The 9,171-nt window shown below is 43.7% G+C and overlaps 3 protein-coding genes across 4 annotated transcripts; all 3 read left to right on the top strand.

The window, feature by feature from the left end:
• The first annotated feature begins 145 nt into the window (after positions 1–145).
• LOC130539835 (protein max-like) lies at positions 146–3,135 on the top strand. The gene is made up of 4 exons (XM_057058465.1): positions 146–337; positions 1,282–1,389; positions 1,791–1,914; positions 2,003–3,135. The coding sequence occupies exons 1-4, from the start codon at positions 302–304 to the stop codon at positions 2,179–2,181; spliced, it is 447 nt and encodes a 148-aa protein (XP_056914445.1). The 5' UTR covers positions 146–301; the 3' UTR covers positions 2,182–3,135.
• A 616-nt stretch (positions 3,136–3,751) lies between these two features.
• On the top strand, positions 3,752–6,908 carry LOC130539834 (ras-related protein Rab-15-like). 2 transcript variants are annotated; one of them, XM_057058463.1, is made up of 7 exons: positions 3,752–3,967; positions 5,517–5,577; positions 5,651–5,711; positions 5,781–5,858; positions 5,935–6,024; positions 6,125–6,190; positions 6,272–6,908. In XM_057058463.1, exons 1-7 carry the CDS (start codon positions 3,844–3,846, stop codon positions 6,428–6,430), a joined length of 639 nt encoding a protein of 212 aa, XP_056914443.1. In that variant the 5' UTR covers positions 3,752–3,843; the 3' UTR covers positions 6,431–6,908. The 2 variants fall into 2 exon arrangements, with proteins under 2 accessions (XP_056914443.1, XP_056914444.1); XM_057058464.1 differs by lacking the exon at positions 3,752–3,967 and adding an exon at positions 4,850–5,098.
• Positions 6,909–7,016: 108 nt separating this feature from the next.
• On the top strand, positions 7,017–8,421 carry gpx2 (glutathione peroxidase 2). The gene is made up of 2 exons (XM_057058461.1): positions 7,017–7,549; positions 7,699–8,421. The coding sequence occupies exons 1-2, from the start codon at positions 7,196–7,198 to the stop codon at positions 8,050–8,052; spliced, it is 708 nt and encodes a 235-aa protein (XP_056914441.1). The 5' UTR covers positions 7,017–7,195; the 3' UTR covers positions 8,053–8,421.
• Positions 8,422–9,171: the final 750 nt, after the last annotated feature.

The following is a 9,171-nucleotide window of genomic DNA, read 5'->3' as shown; positions in this document are numbered from 1 at the left end:
AAATGAAGTCAAGACAATTTGAGTTATCTTTGGTGCGTAAAATGTACTACTTTGGACGGTGTTTCCGTTCCAAAGCAACCAATTTGCTTCTTTGGGTGGATGACTTCATTACCCACAAGCCCTCCGTTTTGCGCATGCGCTGTATATGTTTTCCCGTCCATGTGCAGTCAAATCACGTGTGTAGACGTTTTGCTGCTCGTCATGTAGCTCCTGTAGCAAAGCACCGCAGGAGATTTACTTGTTAACCGTTGTCGCTGCAAAGCAGCTTATTTGTTTTCTTTTGTAATACTTTTACTGAAGAATGAGCGAAAACGATGACATCGAAGTCGACAGCGATGTATGTGGTTTAGTTTCCTTTTAAAATAGCGAGGCAAATGCTTTGCCAAAAGCAACTTTAAAATTCCCGTCGCTATCTGATTTAGCTAACTAGCTAGCTGGCTACATTTCCTGTAGTTGATTTGATTTTAGGGCTGATTGGGAGATACTGACTTCCAAAATATTCATTAAGCGGCTTGTAAATAAACCTAAACAGTAATGTTGTAAATAGTTATATCGTTCAATGTATTGCGAGTTGCGATTGGCACAAACATATTTCAGCTACCTGTGGTTCGAATTTTACTGCGCTTCTATAGTCATAGTTACAGTACGGATGCTGGGAAGGGCCGAAAAGGCTTAAGCTTCTCAAAGACGACTTGAACTAATGGCTATAATGCTAGAAATTTTATAAACTGGTTTATTTTTCTCAAATATAACGAGGGTGATATCTAACAAAGTATTTTCGGTAGACTCTGAATGTTTGAGACAATTACTTATGAAAATAATAATGCCAAGCGTTATAATTACGTTCCCTACATATATTTATTATATGTACACATTACCAACGAGCTGAAAGTGTATTTTTTTAAAGTTTCACTGGCACATGCCTGCCTGTTTTTATACACAAACTGTAAAGACATATAGAAACATATGGAATGAATGTTTTCATTCTCCTTTCGTTCAAAACGCTGACCCAGGAAACCAGTAAAGTCATGGCTTTTTTGGTGCTTTTGCCCTCATTTATTAAGATTGAATCTGACCATCTACAGCAATGTTAGTTCTAATTAATCCAAGAGAAAAATATTCACACATATTGTAGTACAGCCAATGGTTTTTCGGTGTATACTTTTAAACAAGCTGACTGAGGCAATAGTGTACCGGGTTCATTTAAAGCAGCAGTGTTTACATATACTATATTTACACAATTCTCCTGGAACTTTCTCAAGTTGACCTTTTTCTTTGCAGGCAGACAAACGAGCGCATCACAACGCGCTCGAGCGCAAACGCAGGGATCACATCAAAGACAGCTTCCATGGCCTACGAGATTCCGTGCCTGCTCTGCAGGGGGAGAAGGTGTGTAAAAGATAGATCTGTAACACAGTAAAGAATAAAGGAATAAAACAGTGTTGTCTGTATTAACTGGGTCTGTCTCTTTGAAACAGGGCTGTGGCGATTCATGGACTAATCGACCTTATTACTTTTACTCCTTAGCCCAACATTAGCCTCGGGGTTATCAACTCGCAAAACATGTTTCTGTTACAACGCCATTACCGACAGAAATGTAGCACACTATGCACTGATGTCTAATAGTGGTTAATCTGACTTGATTTAGGCACTCGTGGCCGCAGCTGTTTGCCCCCCCAGCGACTGAGTGAATGATTGTAGTCGATAGGTGCCACTTGATGAAGCCTAATGAGAGCTGCATCCCTAAACACCGGGAAACGTGAACAAACTCTGCTTGTTTGAATCTTCAGGCTTCCCGAGCACAGATTCTGGACAAAGCCACCGAGTACATCCAGTTCATGAGGCGGAAAAACCACACTCACCAGCAAGACATCGATGATCTGAAGAAACAGAACGCGGTGCTGGAGCAGCAGGGTATGAGGGGCAGTTCATGATACCTTACCAAAGGTTCTCATTTATTCTCTCCTTTTGTAATTGTGCTTATGTGCGGCTGCTCTCACAGTTCGTGCACTCGAGAAGGCCAAAGGGAACAGCCAGACAAACTACTCTTCTGACAGCAGCTTTTACACAAACCGCAAAGGCAGCACGGTGTCGGCCTTCGACGGGGGCTCCGACTCCAGCTCTGAATCAGAGCAGGATGAGCCTCCCAACAGGAAGAAGCTGCGCGGAGAGCCCAGCTAGATGCTGCCAGGCCCTGCTTCTTCAGACAGACTCTTTGTTTCTTTGCCCGCCAGCTTCCTGTCTGCGCTCAGATCTGAGAGCAGGTCAGGTGACGAGTTGACTCTGCAAGAAATGCTTTCAACCTTCATTTTCCCTCGAGGCAAGCGTCATGTCAATCCTTTTGTCTCCCCCCTCCCTCCATCCTGTCCCCAAAAAGAGGCTGTACTGAAGTTTCTTTTATGCTTTTGAAACATCTTGGTAACCATTAATAATCAGCATATAAGGCTTTTGAAACATTACATATCATGATTTGTTTTTCTCTTTTGTTGATAAAAAAACGTGAAAAACATTAAGAAATGTTTTAAGTAATTTGACCATCATGCCATAAATGTGAATATTCTTTTGAAAAATGTCCAAAACACAACAAGTCAGCTTCAGTTTTGTTTGCTGAAGTGTATTTTTGTCCACTTGTACATCTTTGTATTCAAAATTATCGCTTTATTTATACCGATGCCTCGAAAAAAGCTCACTACCCCTGTTTATGTCTCATTTCTCATTTTTAATGTTGCCTTTTGACAGCAGGATGGACATTTAGACCTGCGGTGCAGCTGTTTTTCCTCGACTTTGTTGATTAGAAATGAGAGGAAACAGTTTCAGACTGGCAACAGTATCCTAACGATGGTTACTGAGTGTTTCAGTTAACGCTGACCTTCTGTTTGCTCAAAATTCAGTGTGAGATGTGCAACACTGTCTCCTCCCAGCCTCTGGAAAGAAAAGCTTGTCACTGAAATATTTACCTGTGATCGGAACACATTTCTCTGCTTTCTAGCTGCTTTATTCAGAGATGAAGTAGTTTGATCAATTTCTTTGTTCCATTCCATGGAAATTACAGGTATGTTGTACATACTGCCAATGGTTGTCTTCCAGGATAAGGCATACCTTAACTATGAGACTCAATAAAACAATTTTATCCTTTTTAGATGTATTTGTGCCATCATTTTATGACTTAACTGGGGAATAATGCATGATGTCAATCAACTACAGTCAGATAAAACTGTAAGAGGCTGAAAAAGAGGTTGAGACTGGGCATTCTAGACTTGAATCTATGAATTATATTAATATCTAATGTTAAATCACAGATTTGACGCCTTCATACCTATGATGTAGAAATGAATGGCAACGCACCAAACTTCACTGGTGTCGTTTTATTCTGAAAAACATTGGATTTGTTAAAGTAAATGCTCCTTTTTTTGGTAAATAAGCAGGTTTTCCCACGATGGCTGACGTTAAGTGGGTTTTCTGACTTCAGTAACTGATTAAATTTCGGTTATGATGAACTTGTTCCAGCTGACGCCTCCAGTGCAGGAGGCCCTTCGACAGGGATGCAGTGATGCCTCCATGGACCGTAGGAAATCTAATCTTTTATAATGACAGCACACGTCACGGACACAATATCGAGGCCGCCATAAAGCGCGTGAAAGTACTAAATAGTACTGACTGAGTTTATTATCAATGTTAGATCTTTAGAATTTTTAAGCCTAAGGGCCTTTTCACAACAGCGACTACAGTCGGTGAAATTTCCGACGCCCAGTAAATACAACTCACAGCACCGCTGAAGTGCGGAGTTCAGGACAGACGCTAAATGAGAGAGTCATGTTTTCTTTTGTGTTTTAAGTTGTTACAATGGCCAAACAATACGACGTCTTATTCAGGCTGCTCATGCTCGGAGACTCGGGGGTTGGGAAGACCTGCATGTTGCGCAGGTTCACGGAAAATGAATTTGATTCTTCTCATATCTCCACCATCGGTAAGTCCAAACTTATGTGACGTCAAAATGGTTTGGTTGCAGCGTCACGAAATACACCAAAAAGTGCATTTAAAAGAGAAATTCGGAGTCTAAAACTTTGAGTTTCACTGTGAAGCAGCGTTTTAAAAAAATTTTTTTTTTAAAGTGAATAAGCAGGCTTAACTTTTTGTTAGGATTAGTACAAAATGCACCAGGACACAACATCAGTGGAACCAGGCTAACTGGAAAACACACTAAAAACTTTTGCGCTAAATACATTGACAGATATGGCAGTTTCTGTGTGTAACACTAACAAGTGTAATGAAAGTGCCCTTTTTTAGGTTTTATTTTCCACCCATTTGAATGAAAACAGAAGAATGTGAGAGGAAAAAGGTCAAAAAAGCTCAGACTGTTAAATCTGCAACTATGGGCTGCAGATAAGCCAAAGTGTTGCTGTGACATCGTGACGTACATTCAATATTTAAAAAAGACCCAGGTTTGCATGTTGAAAAGTCTCCAAACAGAAAATGAAGGCTGATGACCGACGTGGAAACCAGTTTGTTGCCGGAGGATTAGAGACTGACAACATGGCTCAGATGTGTGCACAGTTATTCCCTTCAGGGCTTTTATTCAGATCAGCTCTAATAATGTTCTTTTCTCCACCACACACTATCATCATTTTAATAAAATGACCCCCGCTGTGGCTGTGTCTGCTGCAGGGGCTTTACATTGTAGGTCAAAGACATTAATGAAGGCCCAGCTTCTGTTGGGCTTTAATGTGATGAAAACACCCTTTTTTTCCCAAACCAACGTCTATAAAAAGCTGCATCTTACAACACTGCAAGGAAAGTTCAACGTTTCAAAGCTGTAAGGAAAGAAAGAATGCTTTAAGAAATGATAATTCTAAAATTCCACCACCGCCACCACCCCCCAACAACCCTCCCCCAACAAAAAAAACAGGTTCTCCTGCATTTGAATGGAATAAATTTAAAGTTTCTTTTGAGTACACGCCCCAATATCACGTCTGGATTATGCAGAAACGCTCCCAACGCATCAGAGGAATGAGAGCTGTCAGTTCTGCCAGCATGTTAGCGTCCTGTTCGGAACAGATAAACTCGACTGTCTTCTTTTACAGCCATGATCTCCTACCAGGTAAAATGGAAACCTACGACGAGAGCTACGCCTCGTAGTCACAATGATTCAGATCCCGACACTATTCAGTGCCTGAGGCGTTATTCTTCAGAATCAGAATCAGAATCAGAATCAGAATCAGAAGAAGGTTTATTGCCATTGTACATGTAATACACAGTATTACACAAACTAGGAATTTGTTGTGGTGTGCCGCTGCGACATTCAACATAACATTAGACATCAACACCACACTAGAATAAGATAAATAAAATAAAATAAGACTTATATACAGTATTTACATAAAAAGGGCTCCTTGTGCCTCCTGGTAGCATCCGTTAAGAGTTGACCAGCATGTAAATCTGCCCAGGTGATTCCCTGCTGCACCAGGACTCGCTTCCTTCCCTGAAGTGAACAGTTTCTTTCCTCCTCTTGTCACCAGGAATCGACTTCAAGATGAAAACCCTGGAAATCGATGGGCTCAAGGTACGAGTACAGATATGGTGAGTTCATACGGCCGCTGCTGGGTGACGGCGTGCTGCTGGCGTGCGTCACCGAGTGTCTTCTTCCGTGCAGGGACACGGCGGGTCAGGAACGATATCAGACCATCACCAAACAGTACTACAGGCGCGCGCAGGTGACCTCGGCAAACACTGTCGTCGTCATGGACGGCATGGTTGGGTCTCTAACGCCGCTCTGTGTGCAGGGGATCATCTTCGTCTATGACGTCACAAACCAGCCGTCCTTCCAGCACGTCGCCAAGTGGGTCAGTGACGTGGACCAGGTGGGCATTGTGTGATTAATTCAGCCCTCTCGTGAGATCTGGAGGACGTTGGTGATGCGTTTTGGTTGCTTGGTAGAACGCTCCGGACACGGTGCAGAGGATCCTGGTGGGAAACAAATGTGACGAGGAACTAGGGAGGCAGGTGACGAGAGAGCAGGGAAGCAAGGTTTGATCACGCAAATCTGGACTCTTTTTAACTAGGAAACTTCACGACACAGTTCTATTACAGTTCCACGAATAAAGCAAAACTTCACGGTGTCTCGCAGCTTGCTGAGAATTATGGGATGGAGTTCTTCGAGACCAGCGCCTCCACTAACAGTTGCATCACTGAGGTAGGAAACAGTTTTTCGCCAAGATGACGCTGGGCCCGGCGCTCATTTCTTAGCCATTTTCCCACTTCCGCCTCCCTCCAGTCCTACACCCGTGTGGCACAACTGGTGCTGCAGGCGCACAAGAGAGACGTGGACTCGCTGTTGGGGTCTCTCGACGATTATCTGGACAAGGTCGCCCTGGAAGACGACAGGGTGCTTCCCCACATCATTGGTGACTCTCAGAAGAACTGTGCCTGTTAAAAAAGAAAAGACATTTTCCCACATCTGCTCTGTACACAACAGGCTCAGCTGCAACCGGATTTAGATGTAGTTACCAGCGCCAGCCAGTAGAGGGCAGTATTTGTCGAATGAGCATGACGTATACCCGAGAAGATGGTGGAAAAGATGGATTAGTTTGATTTGCACCTTCACTTTATTTGAAAGGAATGTAACAGGCAGTATCCTTATGCATATATGTGTGCCGATTTATATAAAGAACGTCTTCATAACAAGGCAGCCAAAGGACAGAGATGAATTATTCACACCTTGTAATTTCAACCAGAATTTCCTCAAGGGAGACGAGGCTGAACGCAGTACATGTTTAATTGATCATCCCGGATGTCCATGTGAAGTTTTATAACAGGCAGGTGGTCCAATGCATTGTCACTTCTGCGTGCCAGATCATTTTATTGGAATCAAATTGAATTGTGTAAGTTAATAAATTCAAATGTTCACATGATCGAGAGTGTTACTGTGGTCCTGGGAGCATTTTAGGACGTTGCTTTATTTATTTTCCTATAGCCCGCTGTGAAAGGTGATCCAGTCTTACATTTTTGATAACGGAGACGACAGACATGTCAAAGGCCCTGAGGCTGAATGACGTGTTACAGGCTCCTGACACGTTCCAATTAGTAAAATAAGTTAATGGTACCGATTCAGAGCTTTTTCTGTTAAAATATGTAGCTGCTCGTGTTTTGGGTGGCTCTATATCCAGTTCCAGCATCGATCGGGGCTGCAACAGGTATTATGTGTCAGCTGAGGATCGGTTTCTTGCAGAGCCATTCGACACCCGTGAAAGGCAGCTTTCTCTCGACTCAGGTGACCTCAGGCACACACTCGCATCCCGACCACATCCAGCGCAGAAGCCCAGGAGCCGAGATGACCTTCATCGCCAAGACCTTCTACGACCTGAGGGCCACCACGCTGGAGGGCGACTCGCTGGACTTCAACGTGTTTCGGGGACGGGTGGTCCTGATAGAGAATGTGGCCTCGCTCTGAGGCACCACCATTAGGGACTTCAGTGAGCTCAACCAGCTTCAGAGCAAGTACCCCCATCGGTTGGTGGTTCTGGGGTTTCCATGCAACCAGTTCGGGTATCAGGTAAGTGCAGGAAATTTGATCAGTCTTGAGAAGGAACTTTCAGTTTATTTGCAGTTTGTGAATGACGTCAAACTTGTATCGGTTTTAAGAGTTTTTAAAAATGAAGGAATGTCAGGAAATATTAAAGAGAAATGGCTTTTGTGTTGCAGGAGAACTGCTCCAATGGTGAGATCCTGCCGTCCCTGCAGCACGTTCGCCCAGGCAATGGGTTTCAGCCCAACTTCACCCTCTTTGAGAAGTGTGATGTCAATGGAACAAACACGCACCCGGTCTTCGCCTATCTGAAAGACAAACTCCCCTACCCTGACGACGACCCCAGCTCCCTCATGCAGGACCCCAGATTTCTCGTCTGGAGTCCCATCAACAGGACCGACATCTCCTGGAACTTTGAGAAATTCCTAATCGGGCCAGAGGGAGAGCCATTTAAAAGATACAGCAAAAAGTTCCCCACCATTGACATCGAACCGGATGTTCAGAGGTTGTTGAGACTAACCAAAACCTAAGAACACCACCCCAACATCAAATGCAAAGCTGTTGTACGCTGCTTCACAATTTTAAGCCTTATTAAATGATGATGGTATTCTGAAAAGCTGAGGGAATATCAGCTGAGGCCTCATAAGTGCTTAGAAGAAGTGGAATCAATAGTAATTATGTAACATAAACGATCAATGACAGGAGGAGACAGATGGTGGCATCATTTAGGATTAAATTGACCTTTTGACTCTTGTCTTGTGCGTGTGCGACCAGCAGGCGGTGCTATTGCTCTGCACTGGTGACTTCGGTTGCACCTTCATGAATTAACATTCAACACACACTTCCTGGTCTTCGTTGATGAATTTACTGGAATAAAACGTTAACATCTGATGATCTCACCGCTTTTCACTGAAATCTTTTCTTGGAAGAGGTGTTTGCTATAAATACGTACATCTGAGGTGGAGAGCTGAAGTAAATAGATGTTGTCATGTCAAAAACAGCCCCGAGTGGGCATCGTAATGAGGCTTAAAATAAAGTAGGTAGAATATGTGATTACAATGCGTGTTTTAAGTGCACTCTAAATCACTAAATAACTCAGAGGATTCACCTGCATTATGCATCCGGTCCGCACGCTGTTGTACGTTTGGCGCTTTTCCTCTTCAGTGCCCGTGCAGACACTTGGATCTACGCAAGATCTGCAAGTCTTGTATAAAACGACTCTGCGTCATCCTAAATCACGCATGTAGAAGCATCTGCCGCTACTCTGCCACTTGCCATGCGCACCTTTGATTTTAAAAATGCACAGTATGCGTTTGCCAGGTCTGCAGATGCGCGGCGGCTTCCATTGCACGACCAGTGCAGCCGATGTGGGGGAGCTGCAGGCTACACGGGGCAAATAGTTGTGGCAGGTTGCTGGGGCGACGTACAGCATCCGGAGAGTAACTTGACACAGGTTTACATCGGTCCTATATACTACCTCGTGGATGTTCGGTCGGTATTTAAATATCTATGACGTTAAAGTACATGAGAAACATTTGAATTGTGCCCCAGTTAAAGTGAGGGTGGGGGTCCACGATCACCTTTACTGGTGCGTTGTTTCATTAATGTGAGGGGCCTCTCCTCTAACGTCTACACAGAGGGGCCCCCAA

The sequence above is a fragment of the Takifugu flavidus genome, chromosome 16, assembly GCF_003711565.1.
Source record: "Takifugu flavidus isolate HTHZ2018 chromosome 16, ASM371156v2, whole genome shotgun sequence".
Lineage (NCBI taxonomy): Eukaryota > Metazoa > Chordata > Actinopteri > Tetraodontiformes > Tetraodontidae > Takifugu > Takifugu flavidus.
Note: the sequence above shows the minus strand (reverse complement) of the source record. Positions and strands in the feature narration are given on the sequence as shown.

Bases quoted from the DNA above. Each gene is read 5' to 3' on its own strand.
- LOC130539835 (XM_057058465.1), top strand. From the start codon at position 302: ATGAGCGAAAACGATGACATCGAAGTCGACAGCGAT. The intron at 338-1,281 runs GTATGTGGTTTA...TTTTCTTTGCAG, and splicing joins ACATCGAAGTCGACAGCGAT to GCAGACAAACGAGCGCATCA. The intron at 1,915-2,002 runs GTATGAGGGGCA...CTGCTCTCACAG, and splicing joins CGCGGTGCTGGAGCAGCAGG to TTCGTGCACTCGAGAAGGCC.
- LOC130539834 (XM_057058463.1), top strand. From the start codon at position 3,844: ATGGCCAAACAATACGACGTCTTATTCAGGCTGCTCATGCTCGGAGAC. The intron at 5,578-5,650 runs GTGAGTTCATAC...TCTTCCGTGCAG, and splicing joins AAGGTACGAGTACAGATATG to GGACACGGCGGGTCAGGAAC. The intron at 5,859-5,934 runs GTGGGCATTGTG...GTTGCTTGGTAG, and splicing joins GGGTCAGTGACGTGGACCAG to AACGCTCCGGACACGGTGCA.